This window comes from Siphateles boraxobius, unplaced genomic scaffold (genome assembly GCF_051911475.1).
Source record: "Siphateles boraxobius isolate OS27281-9 unplaced genomic scaffold, OSU_SipBor_1 24, whole genome shotgun sequence".
Lineage (NCBI taxonomy): Eukaryota > Metazoa > Chordata > Actinopteri > Cypriniformes > Leuciscidae > Siphateles > Siphateles boraxobius.
The window spans coordinates 7,903,212-7,925,159 of record NW_027508855.1 but is presented as its reverse complement, the minus strand read 5'-3'; the positions used below and the strand labels follow the sequence as shown (position 1 = coordinate 7,925,159).

Below are 21,948 nucleotides of genomic sequence, written 5' to 3'. Positions count from 1 at the left end.
TTTAAACTATATTTAGAGACATACTTTTTTACATCCAGGGTGCACAACATCCTTCTAAGGTTCTATGAAAGAGTGTTTTAAAACATGCCTATGCGTACTGCATAAAAAACAACTAACCCTTCATGTTCAGTAGAGTAGAGGTTTGTTATGCTGTGGTGTTTGACACTAATCTCTGTCATTTGTTCTGGTCGGATGTGTTTGTTCAGTCATTGATTCTTTGTGTGAATGAAGGCTTTGATTAGGCCAATGATGAACACAGACCTTCTTGTTCATGACCCAGAAAATGTCACTGTTGTATTCATGGTTCATAGGAAGAGATAAATGAAGCAAAAGTGATTTGTATGACAATTGTTTGTATTTTATCTATGACACACAAACATAGACAAAAAATAAAATTAATTTGGAGTTCCAGTATTCTTCAATGAAGCATTTAACAGAATACAATTTAAACAAACCTTTCAGTAAAATTTGATGACTGGGCAAACAGTCTTCTCTCTGGGAGTTGCAGATTTAAAAAGCAGTGCTAAAGACCAGGAAGGTTTATTTTGTATCTAAATATAAATGCATAAACATAGGAAATTAAACAACCGACATCTTGCAAATAGAATAAAACATCTTGGTTTTTATGTACAGTCCAATACATTAAAATACATACACTCACACACTTTTGGAAATAAGGAGACATTGCAGAACTGGAAATTAAAATCAAAGTGGGACAAATGACCAACTATGTGTGAAATGCACATAACAAGACGTTTCCTTTCCAATCCTGAACAAAAGCTCCTCGCAGAAATGCATTTACCCTGCTTACAATCACCATGGTTACATTTACCAAGATTTCTTACCACAAAAACAATCATCATGATTCGCTCTGATTAACAAGCCATTCATAATTTCAACTACCCAACCTCAAAAACAACACACAACCTGAATCCATATCTCAATGAACTACACAAAGGGGAAACATTATAAAATTCTTCACAGTGGAGCTTTTCCAAGATAAAAGTGAATAAAAAAACATAAGTGATTCTCTCAGGACAGATGAAGCATGAATGAAACAGTAGGTTGGATACCAAACATAAAAACATTAACTTAAATATAAACCAGCAATGATTCACATTACATTACCAATTTTGTGTAAAACAAAATAATACATACATACATATACACACACACACACATATGTGTGTGTGTGTGTGTGTGTGTGTGTGTGTGTGTGTGTGTGTGTGTGTGTGTGTGTGTGTGTGTGTGTGTGTGTGTGTGTGTGTGTGTGTGTGTGTGTGTATTTAAGATATATAACATTATATTATAATACCTCATTCTAATCTTTAAAAAGAAATTAGATATATTCAACAGAAAGAGCTTTTCTCAGAAAAAGGGGGTAATGCCCTTTATGCAGAAATACCTTTAAAAATATATCTATATATTCAGAAATTAATTTAAATCTGAGGGAGGGGCAGGCTTTCAAAGTGTCAACCAATCAGCACATTTGCTTTGAGCTCTTAGAGGACCAATAAAAATAACAAACTCTCAATCAGCCAACCACCACCATACAAGTGAGGAATATCATCACAATATGAGTTTTAACCTAATTCTGGGAAGCGAAAACATAGTAAGAGATGGTTAAAAAGCAAAAACAGGAGAGAGAAGTACTGGGGGGAAAACCAGACACTGCAAGTCTCAACCCTTTAAGGAAAGTTGAGTTATAAATTTTAGATTTCAATCACCCTTTATAAAGTCATTTACAACTGATTGTCTTTACAAAATTACTTAAAAATCAAAAAAACAGCTATTTTTAAACCTCCATTACAAAAAAGCATGACTAGATAAGTCTGATCTCATGCTGTAAATGTTTGTCTGTTATATGTACAGATGGAAAGTTATGGTGTGTTTTCAGGAGGGAACGGTACACAGCACCATCATGTGCATTTAGTCCATGGAGTGAAATCAGAAGAGGAGAAACATGTCAGTGATGCCCTCATTTACCCATCTCAGAACATGGAGACATTAAGAACCTGGAAGGCAAAACACAGAGTCGCTTTATAACCCTAGTATTGCAGGTGCAAAGATGTGCATTCTAATGATGGTTCTAATGATAAGAGGATTCAAGTTGGTCAGACAGATTCCAACAGAAATGTTTTGATTTCAGAGTGACTTCTGTGTGATCTGTGTACATTGCTGTTATTGACAAAAAGGCAATGGAATTTGTTGCCCACAAAAAGTAGCCAATGAGACCACACCTTTACAATGACGTTTTAAACATCATAGTTTATCGTTATCGTTCACTTCATAGTTTATACGTAGCGCTCTTGGTGTGAACAGGCCATTAGTATTGTATTCTTTCACAGCATCTCTCTCTGTCAGTTTACAATGACAAGAACAATTGGACAAACAGAGAGAACAGATGAGCAAAGCAGATTTTTTAATTTTGTGTGGGGGGGTGAAATGTAAATTTGCTACAACAATGCTGTTCAGTTGCTAAGGTGTTCTGGCACAAGATTAATTAAAAGAATAGAGCCCGACCGATATGGATTTTTGGGGGCCGATGCCGATACCGATAAAAAACCCCAGATAACGATATATCGGCCGATATTATTTATGTGTATATTGTAATACAGTAGCAATATTATGTTTTATAGTACAGTACCAGTCAAAAGTTTGGACACACTTTCCTATTGGTGTTTACAAACTTTTGATGGGTACTATATATAGAATACACAGTATAAACAGAATTAATATATAAAAGTTTTGCAATGATCACTCAAATGTGGTGATCAAACACTTGTGTGACAAAGATATGTAATGGAGGCAGGGTGAATTATAGAATGAGAATGATACATTTGAGCTGTAACCAAACTAGTTTGCATTGCATGTTACATTATATTATATTATATTCTAAATACTGTTGCATACTCTTCACTAACGACTTTGTCTTTTAATTTAGTCACGTTATATAAAACATAACTTGTATCAATAAATATATCAAAAGTGTCACTGACAACCTTATTATCTCCTATTTTTAGTTTGAATTCCTCTAATCTCTACCAGTGGAGGAAGAACTCAGACCTTTTTACTAAAGTAAAATTAATAATATCATAATGAAAACGTTTTTAATTATATATGTACAGTACTTTTATACTATTTTAAATTAGTAAGCAAAATGTAGGCCTACTGAACGTGAAACATAAAGTGTTATAATTATATAAATTATTGGAATATTGCTAGATGTTGTAACGTTATAGGCAGAATGAGCTTTAACACTGTATACACCGGACGCGGCCGTTATTGCTCGCGTCGCAACAGCTGTTTACCCTAGACGCAAAAAAGCGCCCGTTACAAAGCAGAATGGGGCATCAGTTTACTGTCGGAGATGTGTCGCTCGCGCAAAGCATTTTAATCAGTTTCATCAACCAATTGCCTGGATTTAATAAATAAGAAGTAAATATAGCAGACAATATAATCAGGACTTCTCAACTGCGCGCTTGCAATAGTCACAAGCTCACACAATACGTGACAGAGGCTGGTAGCAGAGAAATCAATTCTGTGAATTACACAGCGCAAATCAAAAGTAATAGGCTACTACCCACCGGATGAAGAAGGGTTGGCTCTCAACAGAACATAATATTCATTTTATTTTATTTTTTGTGTGTTCGTATTTATGAGGAAAAAACAATGTTACGGACGTGACAAGCTCTGAAAGCGGCACTAAAGTGCTTTAAAACTTTCAAAGAGACCTCAAACAGAAAGCATAAAGCCTTTCATTAAAGTGAATTTCGTTTTTTGTATTAATTGTATCTTAATTTTAATCAATGTTTCATCAACCAAATGCCTGGATTTATTAAATAAGAAGTAAATATAGCAGACAATAGATAATCTCGACACGGAGGCGCCGGCGCATGAACTGCAACTCGTCTCTTAAATGAACCGAAACTCAGCGTATAGACCTGAGAAATATATCTATATTGAAATGTCTACTTTTAAACAGAGCCATTCAAAACGAAAGACAGACTGCTCTCTGCTGTAATCCGTATGATTTTGTTCATTTCTCTCTAGTGTGTTCACTGAAGATTGCGAGTCAGCGTCATCAACTTTCCAGCGACACTGACTGAAAACACTTGTTTATTAATAAACAATTAAAATGTCTCTTTGCTATATTTGATGTATTCACAATCATTACTTTTGCCAGTTCTTTGTGACAGCTTTTAGGTGCTTTATTGGCAGCGCCACATGAATCACCGTACCCGCATTTTTTTAAATATTAATTTATCGGCCATTATGCCGATACCGATAGTTAGGAAAATGCCTAATATCGGCCGATAATATCGGCCCGCCAATATATCAGTCGGGCTCTAAATTTAAAAAATAAAAAAAACATAATGCTCTGGTCCTTTAATTTAAGTCTGAGGGATTTCTAACAAGCACCACTAATCAATAGACTGAGTGGATTAATAAATTAATGAATAAACAGATTAATTAATGCTCACCGAGTCGTCCATAATGGAGGCAGGGTCAAAGTAGTCTGGTTTCAGCTCTGACCTCTCCCTGCGGTTTTTGGATGGAGGCTTCAGAGGGACAAAAAAGGTCAAGTTAAAAACAATGACACACAAAATGTGTTTTCTCACTATGTATGAGTGTGTTGACCCTGCAGCCAAAGGAGATTGGATTAGATGGACTATGTGAAGATCTGAGAAACTTTCAGTGTCACTCCGCACCCGATTGGGTGACAGTGAATCTTTTGGTAAGAAAGGGTTCTCACTGATTAATGTTATTCTTTCCTGAACTCTTATTCCTACCAGATCAATGTCCATGGTGTCGAAGTCCATGCCCTCATTAAGGTCGTCCAGTCGTTCTTCTGATGACATCATCACATCCTCTACAATTGGCTCCTCATCATCCTCCATCAGTCCGCTGCCACGGCGACTGGCAAACAAGCAAATCAATAAAAAAAATTATCACTAATATCACTACCTGTCAAAAGTTTTGGATCTGTACATTTTCTTTTTATGTTTTTTTGAAACAAGTCTCTTATGCTCAACAAGCCTGCATTAATCTGATTTTTTTTAAAATACACTGATAATGTGTCCCGGGATCATTTTATTTTGGTTCATTCACACTGCCAGTGATTTTTCTGAAATCTGAGCGGTCGTTCAAACACATCTCGTAAAGATCCTGTAAAGATACATGACATCAGGATATGACGTGTTTGCAGACATTTTTCCGTCCTTTGTTTGTTCCTTGACGAACACAAACTTTCTTCTTTGTTAATGTGCAACGTGAACGCTGATCTGCATTTAAAACCCCCGATCAAAGAGTCGCGCGATAACTACATCATTCAGACACCCCTTACAGTGGTACTGCCTTTTGTGCACACAGGGCGCATTCTGGGACTTCTGGGACTTGAAGTTACTAGGTCCCCATCCCGGAACGTGTTTGCGTTCACATAGAAGGCACTCTAGCAATTCTATGTCAATTTTCTAGGATCAACGCTCTGAAAGGGGCTAGTGTCACATGATCCCCACATGATGCTGATTTGGTGCTCAAGAAACATTTCTTATTATCAATGATGAAGTTGTGCTGCTTAATATTTTGTGAAACGGTAGTACATTGTTTTAAATGATTCTTTGTTAAACAGAGAGTTCAAAAGAGCAGCCTATATTTGAAATAGAAATAATTTGTAAAATTATAAATGTCATTTATTGTCACCTTTGATCAATTTGATGTATCCTTACAGAATAAAAGTATTAATTTAAAAAAGTCCTGACCCCTTACTTCAGAACAGTAGTGTATGTGTACGTAGATGTCCACTCACATGGTGTGCTGAATGTGGCCTCTCATCTTGCCATACTGCAGGTTTGCTCTGTCCTGCTGCTGTTTTTGGGCCATCATCCACGCGACCTGAGAACTGAAAACGACATTTCTCAGTCAACTCTTACTAATAGAGGGAGTATGTGTAAATCAGGGGTGGGCAAGTTCGGTCCTAGAGAGCCGCTGTTCTGCAGAGAATTAGAGGGTTGGAGCAAAACTCTTTAGGACAGCGGCTCTCTAGGACCGAACTTGCCTAGCCCTGGTATAAATGTATGTGTATATGTTTACTTGTAGTCCATGTGTTGGTGCGGCTGCTGCAGGGGTGTGTGTTGCGTTTCGTTGCTCATGCTGTAAACACCCATGTACCCGTCCTCTGGTCGAAGCTTCTTTGCGTCCCGCAGGACAGTGGAGACAATGTGGGGTGATGACATCATTACAGGAGTGTGTGGGCCAGTCTGCTCTCGGTTGACCCACGCGCTCACATCACTGCTGCTACAGCTACTCTCCTCTGAGAGACGGACAGATAGAGAAGACGATGAAAGGGAAAGTTAGTTTTAACTCTGTAGAGATTATAATTAATGATATAATTACGATTGAACACACGAACCCTCAGGCAGTTTTCTCTTGTTGGCAGCAGGTGGTTTGCTCCTGCGACTGCGGGCGGAGCTCCTGCTGCTCATGCCGCTGATGACAGACAGTGTATCATCATCAGCGCCCGCTTGCAGAGAGTTCCGGTAGGAGATGAGCGGCAACCAGCAATCGTCCCTCTGCAGGGCCATTTGAAAGGTCATAAACCGCTCTAGATACAGGTGCCTGATGGGAAAGGTCAGAGGTCAGACAAAGAACACAGATATACTTCAGCAGAATAATTAATTTAAAAGACAGTACACAGTTAACCTTCAGAGACCCAGCGCAGCAGAATTGCAACACTTGTATATTCACTAAATATGGGTAAAAACTACACATACCAGTAGCTGAAGATTGAAATGTATCACAACAGCAGTTTTAGTGAGAACAAAAACAAATCAAATATTATCGGCCACAGCTTGCTAAAGTCACACAAAATGTACGTCTATATATTAGATGCCTGATACTTCAGATAAATTTGTTCCAAAAGTGTTAAGAATGGCTGGCACAATTCTTAATACTTTTGGAACAAATTTGATCTGTTTAAAATAAATTAATATATATACATACACACACACATACATACATTATATATATATATATATATATATATATATATAGGCTTACATGCCATCTAAAATTTTTATCATCATGTCTCATTGACAATGTTTTTAAATTAAGATGCAAATTAAATTTACATTACTTAAATTGTCAAATATATTTTTACCTTCCTAGCTCAAATGCATTATTTCAAATACAATAAGTGAATATTTGAACACAATCCAGCTCACAATTGTATCAAAAAATAGTTAACCAGCGCTAAATGGTCAGCGTTGCAATTTTACAAAATTTTTCCAACTTATACGCCGATGTAAATTGTGCCGAAACAAAATAGTTTTTATAACTAATGGTTTCCTAAACACATTTTTGAAGTTTAAAAAAAACAAATACTTCATGAATAACAATGCTTAGGTCTCTGAGGGATCTGAGAAAGCAAGGGATTCTCAGTGTGAGTGTCTTACACAGTCTTCTTGTCCTGCCTCAGTAGTTTGGAGGAAAACTCACTGAGGATGTCAAGGAACGGAAGGTTGAGAGGAGGGCCGCCTTCTCCCTGTGGACTGGGTTCTTTAAATGCAAATTCTATTCCATCCCTAAAACACAAAAAGCACATATACACACACTTAAGACTCTGTTACTAAGACATATGGGGGACGCTGAAGCCCCTTTTCCACAAATGGTGCTGATACTGGTAACAAGAGCAGTATGACAGTCAGAAGATTTGTGACCCTCTCTTAAAATAAGCCCACATTTCTTTTCATTTAATTTTAAGTTCAGCAAGTTTGTGTACAACTCATTTCCTGTCATTAAATGAATACTATGCATACCTCTGCATTAAATCAGCCACCCTGCTTTCTAAATATTGGTATCGGCCAGTGAAAAAACAATTTCAGTCAACCACTATTTTTATTCATTTGTTTTAGTAACTTTATGCAATCGAGAGCTGCTTTTGGTGCTTAATCTGGTGATAAGAGGATATAGCAAATACAAATCTTAGACATAAATAAAATATATGATTTATACAGACAGGAGAAAGAAAGTGGATGGAGTCCAGCCCCATAACCCTGTTGGGTCTTAACAGCAAGCATGTTTGAGTTTTCTTACTTGTGGAGCATTGCAATCGCCTCTCTTGTTTTGACCTGATCGAGTCCAAACGTGAGCGAGAAGCGTCGGGACAGTTCTTTAATCCCACAGAAAGCAGATGCGGAACGATCAAAGTTACAGCCTAGATCACTCAGCATCTCATTAAACAGCTGAAACACACACATCACCCTTCTGTTACTGTTATACAGTGTTGCTGGCAGAGCGGGTCTGTGTAAGGATAGAAGAGCTATCTCACCTGCTGCAGGCTGAGGATCAGAGTCTTGGCACACTGAATCTTGTCGATCTGACGTGCCTTACTCATGGTCTCCTTAATGATGTCACCATAATCATTATAGTACTGCACACAGAGAGAGACAGAGATGCACTGTAAGCTTCAAGTAACACAGAGGACTGTGTCAGAGCCGATAGCAAGGTTGAACTTCAGATGGCCTGAGTTCCTCTCCCAGTTCACGGATCTTTCCCGATACCAATCCCACCCGTCTCTCTCTCTCCCACTTCACATCCTGTGTACTATATTTTATCTTATCCCAATAAAGGCAAAACACTAAAAATAAATCTTTAAATAAAAAAATTTAAAAACCAGAGGACTGTTACAGGGACTCACTCTCATGTACTGTTTGAAGACATCAGCTCCTGTCTTCATGTCCACCACGTTGTAGATGATCAATTTGCAGAAGGCGGCCAGTAAATTCCTGCGTCTGTGGAGCGCCTCAATCTTACCAGCCTCATCGTCTGCAAGACACACCCCAGAAATGGATGAATTGGACTGAATAGTGAAAAAAGCAGCCAATAATTGTGCAGAATATAATAATAATAATTTGTACTTTTTTTTATTATTTTTTGTTACTTTTTTTTTAAAGCGAGGATGGAAATAAATAAAAAAATACAAATTGAACACAATTACCAATTTTTAACAGCTAGTTTGTTTAAACTTTGTAGAAAAACATTTGTGTTTCTAAATAAATTAATGAGGTGCAGTGTTTCATTTCTGCTCCAATAACAGCACCAAACCAAAACAGTTATAAATACATTTCCTCACAGTATTCTTAAATGGAATGAAAATTCTATCATCATTCACTCACCCTCAAGTCATTGGTTAATCATCAAAACACAAATTAAGATTTAATTAAACCTGGGAGATTTTTGTCCCTCCCAAGAAAGTGCAGCTAACTCAAACTTAAAAGATCTAAAAAGCTCATAAAGCATAATCCAGATTAATTTATTTTAAAAAAGGTATGCCATTGTTTGACAACAACAGTGGTCTGACCCCAAACTCAAACCTGAGACATTTTGCCATATCAGTTTAAAAAAAATAATTTTTTTGGTGATGTCAGTTGTGCAGAAATTAGAACTATGCATTACAAAACAGCAGCTGATCGTGCCTCTGGAGCAAAGACTGCATACATGCTGTAATACATTCAAATCCACTTTAGAGTGGATCAGAACAGTCTTCTGTCCTCTTTGTATTTGTTTTTTGTTCACCTGTGCTGCTGTCCTCATCCTGGTCAACAAAAACGTGATCCAGGATAAAGTTGATTAGTTCACTCTGTAAGGATGCATCTGGACTGAACACCAGGGGTTCTAAAGCTTCCCGCCCCGACGCCACAATCTGATAACTAAAGATCAGGAGTGAATCGCAGAGAATGGTGAAGGCCTGCAACACACGGATAGACACAGTTCATAAAAGTAAAAATAACTTCCTGCCGGTATTAAGAATCCAACTTGCAGCATTTGGGTTACCAGTATGACTCTAACTTATTATAGGCCATGACTGCCTCCAAGAATTCTTTAATTTTCCCTCGATTCCATATGCATGAAAGGATGCGTGTTAAGTGGCAGGTCAGACTCACTTGTTCTTTGACAGTGGTACTGATGCTGTTCAGGTACCTCTGACACATCAGACAGAAGGCTCTCACCTGCCTCCGCAACAGCACCATTTCATCCTGAAATGGGACAAGAGTGTGACTAAACATTCAAAATGACAGTCTCACACAGGTCTGGGCATGTACGTGTGTGTTGTACCTTATTGGCACCGCCCTCTGAGACTTTAGCCAAGTGCCAGAGTATGACATAGTGAGTGCACTGGAGTGCATGAGCCACAATCTATAAAAATAAAACAAAAACAATTAAATATCAATGAAAGTGCCTGAAGTGAGGTCAAAGAGTTCAGAGCAGAGTCAAACACACAGGTCAAAGACCAAATATGGCCTGTAGAGAACTACACTACTTGTAACTAAAACATTATCCATGTTCATTATCAGAACATTATCAATACAATAAAATATATATTTTTCAGCAAAAATGTGAAAAATTAAGCACTACAGTTACATTTGTAAAATGAATAAATTAATAAATCAGGGGTAATAATCTTTATAATTATATAATAATTAATTTCTTCTAGTTCACCCAAAAATGAAAATTAAGTAATCACTTACTCACCCTCAAGTTGTTCCAAACCTGTATGAATTTCTTTCTTCTGCTGAACACAAAAAAAATATTTTGAATAATGTTAGTATCCAAACAGGCCCAGGGCCCAATTGACTTCCATAGTATTTTTTTCTTCCATACTATGGAAGTCAACGGGGCCTGTTTGGATGCCCGTATTCTTCAAAATATCTTCTTTTGTGTTCAGCAGAAGAAAGAAATCCATACAGGTTAGGAACAACTTGAGGGTGAGAAAGTGATGACTTAATTTTTCACTCAACATTTCAACAGAAAGTGCTCCGTTTTTTGTTATTAAAGCAGTATGAAGTTGATTCAGGACAACATTTAGCTGCAGAATAGCTGCTAAAATGAGTTAACCCCTGTGTTAGTATACAGTACCTGCTCAGGCATATCCCCGTTTTGCAGGCCAGAGTTCAAAAGTTTGTAGTTGCTGGTGAAAAGGTCCCATTTAGTAAGGTCATGGGCACTGCAGAAAGACAGACACTGAGTTATGACGAAGACACTCCTCTGGTCTCACAGAAACATGTCCAGATCTCATTTTGCACCAAAATCAAAAGAATAAATAAGAATAATTTGTTTATCAAATGAAAGCAGTGTTTTAAGAACTTAAAGATTTTAGCAATTTCTCAGTTTTAGCTCAATTATTTCTCAGTTTTGAGTATGTGTTCTTACTTGTGGAAGGCTGTGATTCTTTTGAGTGTTGACAAAACTTGATAGGCGTCATCTTCATCAGGCTCCTCGCCCTTAAATAAACAAAAGCATTCAAACTCAAACTGGCTAAAATTACACAGAACTGTAATTAAACTAAAACACACACAAACCTCCTGCAGGACGTCCTCCAGTAAGCGGTGGAACTTGTCAATCTGTTCATCGAGCATCTGGCTGCGGACGATATCTACACGGTTATAGATGGTGAATTCCTCATTGCACAGTGCATGAAATGTCACAGAACATGCCTCTAATACATCTGTGTCGGTGTGCTTCTCCACCACATCGCGGATCTGACGCAGCAGAGCATCCAGATGCTGCAGGACATCATAGTTATTACTTAAAGTACTAGTATAACAAAACAACAATCAATCATTTATTTACTTCATGTCTATTCATGTTATTTAAAAAAAACTATTGGTATTATTGAAAACTTTCTTCTAACTAAAAACACAAAGCCATATTTTATAAGCACAATATTTGTATTACTATGTGGCACAATATGAAGGTTTTTTTTTGATGAGCATAATAACCTTTTCCAGCCGACCGGTTGTATAGATCTCCAAATCAAAATACTGAGGAAACTGCAACAGATTAGTGACCTTCTCTGGGTCCACTGAATACTGAGAAAGAAAAAGAGAGAAAGAGAGAGAGTCTGTTCAGAAATCAATCAGTTTGCATCCTGATTCAGATGGCCAGAACCATTTGGTTGGAATATTTATGCCAATTGCAAGTTGTGGACTGTTGTTTTATGCCCAAAAAGCCATCAATATTGCAATGAAATTTCTTTTGATAACCCCAAAACACGCAAAAAGTGTTGAGGATCAATCAAAGTGACATTTTGTCACAATTGTTTACATTTGTTTGCTATTCTTTTGATGCATTACACACTGTCAAGCAGGGAAGAGAAACACTTACTTTAGCCAATAACAGAGGCAAAGCCACAGCAAACGTTTCTGTGATCTTTGTTCGATCATCCAGCTGGGTTTTCTTTTCTTTAGCTGTCAGAACCTGTGCCAAAATAAAAAAACAGCAAACGGGTTTGAGTATGAGTGAATAATGATAGCATTTTAAAAGAGTTTTTAGACAATTATTTTATCTATTCCTTTAAGTGGCAACATAAGTATGATGGTTTGAAAATACTGTTGTGTGTACATAGGTTTGACTACATTTGCGAGGTCCAATGTTTTGAAAATGTCTACACAAATATAGTGAAACATGTAAAAATAATGTGTCATCAGAAAGAAGCCTTTAGTTTCAAAGGAAGATCGAGGTTAAAGAAATTATTAAATTACAAGGTTAACCTTTTTTTTACATGAAACATACATGGATGAATCATTCAAAATAAGATAAATAACAACCCCTCTACGCACACCTTGGCAATAGAATCGCCATTGGCTAGTACATTTTTTTGGTTACTCGCCAGACTGGTATACTATTTTATTCATATATATATATACATATATATATATATATATATTATCATAACATCATAATAAAATGCTTGACTGACTGATTTTAAGAGTGTACATTTATATATTTAAAAAGCTGTGCCATTTTACAAAGATAAGCTGATTTGGTGGAATTTTATATATATATATATATATATAAAATTCCACCAAATCAGCTTATCTTTGTAAAATGGCACAGCTTTTTAAATATATAAATGTACACTCTTAAAATCAGTCAGTCAAGCATTTTATTATGATGTTATGATAATCAAGCATTATTTAATGATAGAACTTTAGTTATTAGATCTTAAACTTAATAATTATGCATGAATGCATATTTGTCATTTTAACTGAATTTAGGACTGGGGGTGGTGTTTAAGATATTGTTGGTCATTCAGTGTTCCTGTAAAAAAATTAGATAATAGTAATTGATAATAGTAATTATTATTAAAAGATAATAATTCTACTACTAATAGTAATAATATAAAACACATGAGCTGCTGGGTTCATGAATGTTAATCACATTGATAATCACTGATTTGCTGAAATTAAAACAGGGATGAGTGCCAACCAATGAGATTGCCATTTGCACATTAGTTCCGCCCACTAACGGAGAAACCGGCATATCTTCTGCTTGTTCTTAAAAGCTAAATAATTTCAGATAAACTCAAGCAAGCAAGAATATCGTTTACATGTAGCGCGTCGATTTTGTGTGGTATGTAAAACTCTCACTCTTTGCGTGTGTGAGAAAAACGCCTTCACACTAGAGTTTACGGTACGTAAAATACAGGTGAATGAGCTGAATTTGAAATACTACAGAATCAGATCGCTTGACGGAAAGCGAAACTCTCAAGCGCTCAGTCAGTGTTCAACGAGTGAAAATATATCTATGCTAAACTTACACTTGGCATCTAACACACACACTGGCGAGTAAAATCTAAGAATTTATTAGACAATTATCTAATGATAGACATTATTTAGTCACCCAGAGTGAAATTTACTCGCATTGTAGAGGGTTGACAACTTTTCCACAGATTAGGTTCATGGTTAGGGGTTAAGAAAATATCTCCTCTATGTAAAAACCACTGCACCTACATGACGTCCTCACTAATATAGCAAAATCAAAATGTTGTCTCTTACCCTTCTTCCAGAGCCTCGTCCGATGGGTGGGTGACACTCACAAGTCTGTCTGACAGCACAGAGCATGATCTCAATCAGAGCAGTTTCCTGAGCATCAGTGAGAGCTGAAATACACACATCACAGTGTTTAAATGATGTAGGTTAGAAAGATTTTTAGCCAAATTTTGGTCCAGACACAAAAAAAAAAACTCTATGAGAAATACAAGTGTGTGCATTTGTACCTTCCTCTCCAGGGAACGGTTCGTCTAGCAACAGGCTGATCATACTCTCCCAGTCCTTCAGGAGCTCTGACGCACAGTCCCACAAGCTGTCCACCAGATAGGCACCGTGCTCATGGAGCTAAAACACACAAACATTCATAAAATAACCCAAAACATTTTTTTTCTTCTACATTACAGGCCGAGCACCTCAAGCACACCTCACTTTCCAGAAAGAACAAGACAGTGGTTCTGATGAGGTTAGCATTCAAACACTGTCTGCCTCTCCTTGGCCGCCCCTCATCCTCTAGACCATGATGACTGAACAACCTGGGAACAAAACACACAAAATTGTTGTGTTCATAAAATAGCCACATGGCGGAATCAGTGAGTCAGGGTGAGAGTCAGATGTATTACGGATCAGAACTAAAGCCCTAAGTATACTTCGCTCGTCCGTGTTCCACGAGGGTTTGCGCAATGACGTAATTTTCTTCATCAGGAGGCTATGCGGACGTCTCTGCACAGCCCAAATTATGAATCTATGGTGTGCGTACAACAGAGTACATGCAAGTGACTTGAGCACTAGAAAAGAAGTCCATTAATTTTCGCATGCGTCTTTCCACGTGCTCATGCCAAAGGAGTATACTCATAAAGGCTTCCGCACTAAACTGTATAACCGGACCTAAAATTGGACTGCACCATGGACATCCGCGGAGTCGGACCCTCCTGATGACGAAAGTTATGTCACGAGGACAGTGTGCGAAGTATACTTTGAGCTTAATGTGGCAAATGTGTTTAATCACATTGGTATTTAATGAAGCACAGTGTTGTTGAATAAAAAAAATGTGGCACTCACTTTTTGTAGAGAAACTCCCCAGCTGCCACAGCAACCGGTCGGTGGGCAGAGTAAACTAAGTGATAGACGCTCTCACAGTCTTCAGCAGTCAAGACCTCATCACTACTTCTGTGTCAACAAACAAACACACCCGCAAATTAAATGGACACATCTTTAAAAAAAAAAGAAGAAAAAAAGTGACTGTCACTGATGAATGATCAATGCTGAACTCACTGCAGAACTAGTGTCAGCAGCTTAATGGCCTGAACAGCCACATCATATTCCTTATCCAGAGTCATGGACACAATCCGATCCTACAGAGACAGGAGGAGAGAACTGTCAGTAGGAAAATACATTTTTCAGAGCCTTCAGAACCATAAAGTGAATTGATGTTGCCATTTCAAGTATCATGGTGGAACACTCACCTTAAAGCGGCTTGTAAAGAGTTCCAGTCTGGCGTTAAGTTCTCTGCTATAATACAAACCCTGAAGAGCTGTAAGACACTTCAGACGGACCTCACCTTGCTGGAGAAAGAAAAATAACATAAATGGATGAGACAAAGAGATTGTAAAATTTAACTTTATTTATATAGAGCTTTATACAATACAGATTGTTTCAAAGCTGCTTCAAAGAAATGAAAAAATCATGCTGTTTATTTGTTGTTTTAGCTGGGATGACTATATAGCATTCAATCTATCTGAATGTGTTTGTGATACCTTATCATACATGGTCCAGCCCACGTACTTCAGATAACTGTCGTTAAGAAAAGCATCACTGTACATCTTCATCCACATACCAATCTCCTCTATGCAGACGACCCGGATCTCAGCGATCACATCCCTGCAAACACATTACATGAAAATAATCAGCTCTTTTCAAAGACTGTGTGGATATTTTAAAATATTAATTCATTGAATCACTCCTTTAACTTAGTTAATTTTGAGACGTTTCCTTGCCTGTATCTGTGGATGAACACTCCTTTAAAAATGGCATTCATCATGTTTTCAATCTCATCCTGGTTTTCCTGGAGCTAAAAAGGACAGAATCCATGTTTGAGTCAGGTTTATCGTGCGTGTGTGTGTGTGTGTGTGTGTGTGTGTGTGTGTGTGTGTGTGTGTGTGTGTGTGTGTGTGTGTCACCTCTTTGCGTTTCTGCAGCAGGAACTCCAGGCGTTCATTGGCTCGTTTCCCGATGCTCTTGTTGCGTTCTGTCTCGTATTGTCGTTGTGTGTTGTCCAAATTGATGCTCAAATTCAGAGCAACATTCACCAAAGCGGTCATCAGTTTCATGGCTGAAATACAGTGAAAAACTTTAGGGTTAGGGTGTACAATTCATACCCTTATGAATAAGAACACCATGGCTGAATATTGCATCACAAAATTCATGACATAATAGTTTGTTCATGCTCAGAATTGAATATTAACATTTTGCTTACTGCACACTGTGCAGTATACAAAGTACACGGCCTGGTCCATTTAGCAAACTGGAAATGTAAGGTGAAGTTAAGCGCACTGCATTGTCAGGATACAGTAAACAAGACTAAGCAACTTAGCAAATGTATTAAGTAGGGATGCACTGAAATGCAAATTCTGGGCAGAAACCGAAAATTCAGGATGCACTTGGACAAAACCGAAAAATGAATAATAAGTTAATTGATCAAACTTTAATCAACACTCAATAGCTAAATAATTAGCTGTAAAATTTTTCAATTGCATATAAGGTAGTTTTTATATCAACTACTCCAGTTTGTTGGTGAAATATAAACATTTAAATGACAATAAAATGTAATAACTTGACAGACTTCATTCATGACAGATTTTTTCTAATATACATAAGTAATGAAGACATCAATAACAGGTTAAGTATAATGAATAATGAATATGTAATACAGTGCATATATTTAGCAAAATGCTCTTCTGTAGAGTTATTTTTATGACCACTAAATAGCTTTCTTGAGGTAAATGTAATGTTAAGAGGCATTGTATAGCCTAGAAGCTGTTTTATTGACGTCTTTCCAAAGCTGAAAAACTGATTGAGACAGGATTGATCTCTGTAAGTTGTAATGTATCTTTTAAAATGTGTTCACTCATTTTTATTTTGTGCACAAAACTAGAAGTAAAGAAGAGATTAGATCATCAGTTCACATGTGCTACATCCGCTTGAACTGAAGAGGCTGCAGCAATCTGTCACATTGTATTAAAGATGGATGGCAAGCTTGCTACAAATATTTTGAGTTTTGTTCACATATCAACAGAAAGAAAGACACCAGAGGTCGTGTCCACACAGCTGACATATTTAACTGTTGTTCACTTTCATGAACACTGAACACAGTCAAAAAGTGCCATCGGAAAAGCGCTAATTAAAAGTCTGTTTCAGTCAGATTTCGGAAAATAGCTGTTTCGGCCGAAAAATTTTAGTAGTCGAAATTTCTGTGCATTCAGTCATAAAACAAAATACACAACTGTTTAAAAGTTTGAGGTTGTTAAGTTTTTTTAATGATTTTGAAAGAAGTTTATTATGCTCTTAAAGGCTGATTTTATTTAATAAATGTAATTTATTTCTGTGATTGGAATGCTGAATTTTCAGCATCAATACTCCAGTTTTCAGAGTCACATGAATCTTTGATGAATAGAAAAAAACAGCATATATTTGAAACAGAAATCTTTTGTGATGTTTTAAATGTTTTTATTACCACTTTTAATGAATTTAATGCATCTTTGCTAAATAATAGTATTAATTTATCCAAAAAAAAGAAAGAAAAAAAAGACTGAATCCAAACTTTTGAACAGTTGTGCGAGTCAAAATATCAATATTGAATAAATAGTGGTTAGGTTATGTTATTCTGAACATTACATGGTACGTAGCCCAAGGTAACCCACCTGCCAGGGTGCTGGTGTGTCTGAACGCTCTGACCTGTGAGTCGGAAAGGCCGGTGAGGAGAGAGATGAGCGTGTCCATCATGTACTCATCATAGATGATGCTGTACTGGCACTGTCGGACCAGGACCGCGATGAACTCACACAAGTTTAATTTAAACTTCTTCCACACAGGACCTGAACTCGCCAGTGGGTAATCGCCACTGTCCTGAACACACATACACACACAACCTTTTTACACATATTCATTTGAAGTAGCTAATCCAGAGGTCTTCAATCCTGCTCCTGGAGGGCCACTGTCCTGCAGAGTTTAGTTCCAACCCTAATCAACACACCTGAATCAGCTCATCAAGCTCTTCAGGATCGCTTGAATATACAAAGGCAGCTGTGCTGAAGCAGGTTGGAACTAAACTCTGCAGGACAGTGGCCCTCCAGGAGTAGGATTGAAGACCTCTGAGCTAAACTCTTCCATCCGAGCACACACACAGTTTTACATATCATATATTCTTCTTATTGAAATGTCTGTGGTATAAACTCACACATTAACAAACCTCATCAAACTCTTCCGTCATTTTCCTGATGATCTCAGAATTCTGCATGTGCCGGAACATCTCTGAGCTCACAGCGCCTACAACAAACACACGCGTTCAGTAACACAAAACACACGCTTGTAGTATGCAAACTTATCTACACCTAGACAACATACAAACACACACCTTTACAACCAGAGCAGTGGATGAAGAAGTTGATCATTTCCAGCAGGGCAGAGTCTCTGTCTGTCTTATAGGACTCAATCCAATCATCAACCACTGACTGCAGAGAGAGAGAACACACACACACTCGCTCAAACTACCTCAGTTAAACCTTCTTTCATACACACACAGCCTACACAGAAAGCACACGCTGCAGTTAGGCCTGGATATAATAACTAACCACACACACCACTGATTCACGTGATGATACATCCAAGCACTTTGAAATAGAGTCTATGAATGAATAAAGTGCGAGAGATCAGCACGTATCTGAAGATGTTGAGCGTATGTTGGTACCTGTGTGGCACTCTTGCCCAATTTGACAATCTCGAACAAACTGAGATTCTCCACATCATTCTCCTGATGGTGGCCATTTACCCGACCTCTCACCTCTGACCCCTTCAACTTTTCTCCAAGGGTCTTCTTCCCTTTCTAGACACAAATGGCAAAAAGCAAGGAAATTTCCATCAAACAAGCTAGTATCTATTCCATCTCAGATCCAAGCCTGCACAATATGAGGAGGAAACAATTTGCAATTTTTCTGATAAAAATTGCCATTGCAATAAAAAAAAAATTCTAGGCTTGCTCGTAGAGCTGCACATTTTGGTAAAAAATACTGTTTATGATGATGATATAATAATAATAATTATTATTATTGAAAAAAATATTAAACAAGGAGAAATGTTACTCTATTGAAATATTTCAATAGAAAAAAAGTCAAATTTAGAAAAATAATACAATCATTTTAATTTCAATACAACAGTTATATTACAATACTAGCATTTATGTTAAAAAATGTTAAACCACTGAGCTTTTATTTTGGTAGAAAACCACCAAAATAAGCCCTCAAAGCTTCTCTTTTGTTGACAACCACTTGTTTATAAGCGCTTCTCATCACAGGATATGAAGATGATTGTGGCGAGCAGGACGAGGACGAAGGCCGTGAGAAAAGGGCGTGAGGCCGGTGGCGTGATTGATAATGAGCGACACCTGCGCGACGTACCGTCTCATATCTCTCAGGGAGGAGCGGAAGCATAAAAGGAGGGGCGAAGACAGTGAAGATCAAGACATTGCGCAAGTGTCGCTCATTATCAATCACGCCATCGGCCTCGCACCATTCTCCCACGGCCCTCTGCCTCGTCCTGCTCGCCACAATGATGCATTCCTAAATGCACATTATAAGCTAAGCACATGCAGAAATGGAGTTTGTGTCCAGCAGCATTTACTGTGAACCAAGCCACTCCGAGATACTGAAAACACTGGGTTTTTATTTCCACATGTGAGCTGCACATGTGTAAATGAAAACAGTGCCACAATGAAATCTTTATTGTCCTTTTTCAGAAAATTTGTCTTGGGCTCAAAGCTAAATTAATACACCACATACATACAGCAAATGGACTCGAGGCTGCGTTAATACACAGTATACATATAACAAATGCACACACAGAAACTATAGACCTACATTACTGCATCTTGCTATTAAACATATTAATTGATAGAGGAATAAAGGATTTTTTATAACGGTTACTCTTACACAATGGTACTCTATACCGTCTCCCTGATGGCAGCAACTCATACATTGGAAATAAAACAGGGCTGGTATCACCTACTATTGTGCATTTTTTAAAACCAACAATTCATAAATTGATTGAAGTGATGAGTATTCCCTTATACCCATAACCTTCATTGCAATTCTCACAAGACGTGCTATCTGTGACTTCACGCTGAAACATTAAACGCATATTTTCATTTCATTAAATCGCATTAGCCATACTGCGATTTCGGTTTTATTCCAAATATTCATGCAGCCCAACTCATATCTGTTTTACACAGTGTATCTGTTTCGCTAATGAAGAAGAACTGACTGCATATCTGAAAGCTAATTGGCTGTTAGGTACCTTTCCTTTTCCTGGTTTGCCATTTCGACCCTCAAGATCTTCAAGATCGGTGTCCGAGAGCTGAGAGTGTCCTTCCCTAAACAAAATGCAACAGTGATTACAGCAGTGTGAAAGTGGAGATCAAAGTAATTGGGGTGTGTGTTAAACAGGTGCTTTAATTTCCTAATATACCATATGCAAACACCCAAGTTGTAGTTTAATAAATTTCCCTACAAACATGGATATATTGGTGTTGTTATAGTTCACATAAGTGCATAATAAGCAAATAGTCATGTAACAGATACTCGACTTGTTTTCCGAATGTTCTTATGATTTCCAAAAAATGCCGTTTAGGTAGGTAACGTTAGCTCCCTTGGTTTTGAGATACAGACACTGTCTGGCTGGAGAAGGAGTGAGTTAATGTATGTCTGGTACTTACTGGTAGAAGTCTGCTTGAAAGTCCTGAACTGCTATCATTTTTTCAGCATCTTCTGTCTCTTCTGGACTTTATAAGTGTCCCCACACTGCAGAAGAAAGACCCACACAATTTAAAAACTGCAATTTGAAAACCATTTCTTAACATATCTGTTTAAAAACAACCATAACTAAGTTACTCATGATGCAGTTACTGAATTAGTTGTTTTACGCGTGCGTTTGTGTGAAGGACGGTATGTTTACATGTGTGACTTTAATAATAAATATCAGACATTTGCTGTCAACATAACTGTACAAAAAAATCAAACATTATACAAACTCAATTAAATACATAAAATATCGAAGTATTCGTATAATGTGTGCGATTTTATTAATTGTTTTAATATTCAGTTTGATTTCCGTAAACACGGGCTAGCAAGCTAACATGCTAATAGGCCTCCAGCTTCTCTAAAAGACATTAAAACCGCCCCAAACCCACCAAAACAATGTAAAACTGCAAAACCACATTACAACTTTACGTTTCTTCACGCGTAAGTTAGCACATTAGAGTGTCTCAATAAATTTCAATATTCAAGCTGATGGCTGAAACGGTCTGACATATGAACGACTCTGGGAAATGTCTCTCTCCACAAACTCACAGTAAAATGTCTTTTATTTATTTTATTGTTTTCCAAAATCGCGGATATTTATGAAGATAGGCCGCAATTTCCTCCCTCACCTCCCTCAGCGTGAGTCCAGTCCAGCTGCATAAAACCCGCCCAGAGCCGCCGCCGAACGGAACCGAACCGGACCTCCGCTCCGCTCCGCGGTTAAGACATTAAAACATGATACAAGTGGAACTGCTGGCTCAGTTCTGTTAAGGTTCGAAGGTGGAAGAGGCAGTTTGGTGCTGTAGGAGGACAGAAGTAAAATACAGCTTCGAGGAACCCAAAACACACTTATTACGCTTCCACACACTAGTATCCACAAACACACCCCCCACACACATCGTGGAAGTAGGCTACCAAAGATAATTTTTGAACATTTTAAAATGGTTTGAATTTTAATATATAGTTTCTGAATCACACTGTTTCTATTAAGGAATTTTCTATTAAGGAAAAACTAGAAGATTGTCTACTGTATTCATGTTAGTCAGATA

General features: G+C 37.5%; 1 protein-coding gene across 2 annotated transcripts; it reads right to left on the bottom strand.

Moving 5' to 3' along the window:
* Positions 1-336: 336 nt before the first annotated feature.
* On the bottom strand, positions 337-21,808 carry stag2a (STAG2 cohesin complex component a). 2 transcript variants are annotated; one of them, XM_077241164.1, is made up of 34 exons: positions 21,529-21,808; positions 20,815-20,899; positions 20,397-20,472; positions 18,796-18,930; positions 18,463-18,559; positions 18,298-18,374; positions 17,750-17,954; positions 16,010-16,161; positions 15,827-15,900; positions 15,587-15,710; positions 15,296-15,394; positions 15,105-15,184; positions 14,892-14,999; positions 14,257-14,365; positions 14,060-14,177; positions 13,839-13,942; positions 12,166-12,258; positions 11,781-11,870; positions 11,361-11,564; positions 11,212-11,282; positions 10,918-11,005; positions 10,117-10,197; positions 9,945-10,037; positions 9,577-9,748; positions 8,699-8,826; positions 8,330-8,431; positions 8,095-8,243; positions 7,455-7,583; positions 6,413-6,618; positions 6,094-6,313; positions 5,810-5,902; positions 4,794-4,920; positions 4,485-4,562; positions 337-2,015 (listed from the first exon to the last, which is right to left on the bottom strand). In XM_077241164.1, the coding sequence occupies exons 2-34, from the start codon at positions 20,850-20,852 to the stop codon at positions 1,992-1,994; spliced, it is 3,744 nt and encodes a 1,247-aa protein (XP_077097279.1). In that variant the 5' UTR covers positions 20,853-20,899; positions 21,529-21,808; the 3' UTR covers positions 337-1,991. The 2 variants fall into 2 exon arrangements, with proteins under 2 accessions (XP_077097279.1, XP_077097280.1); XM_077241165.1 differs by having other exon boundaries at positions 21,449-21,768.
* Between the last annotated feature and the right edge of the window lie 140 nt (positions 21,809-21,948).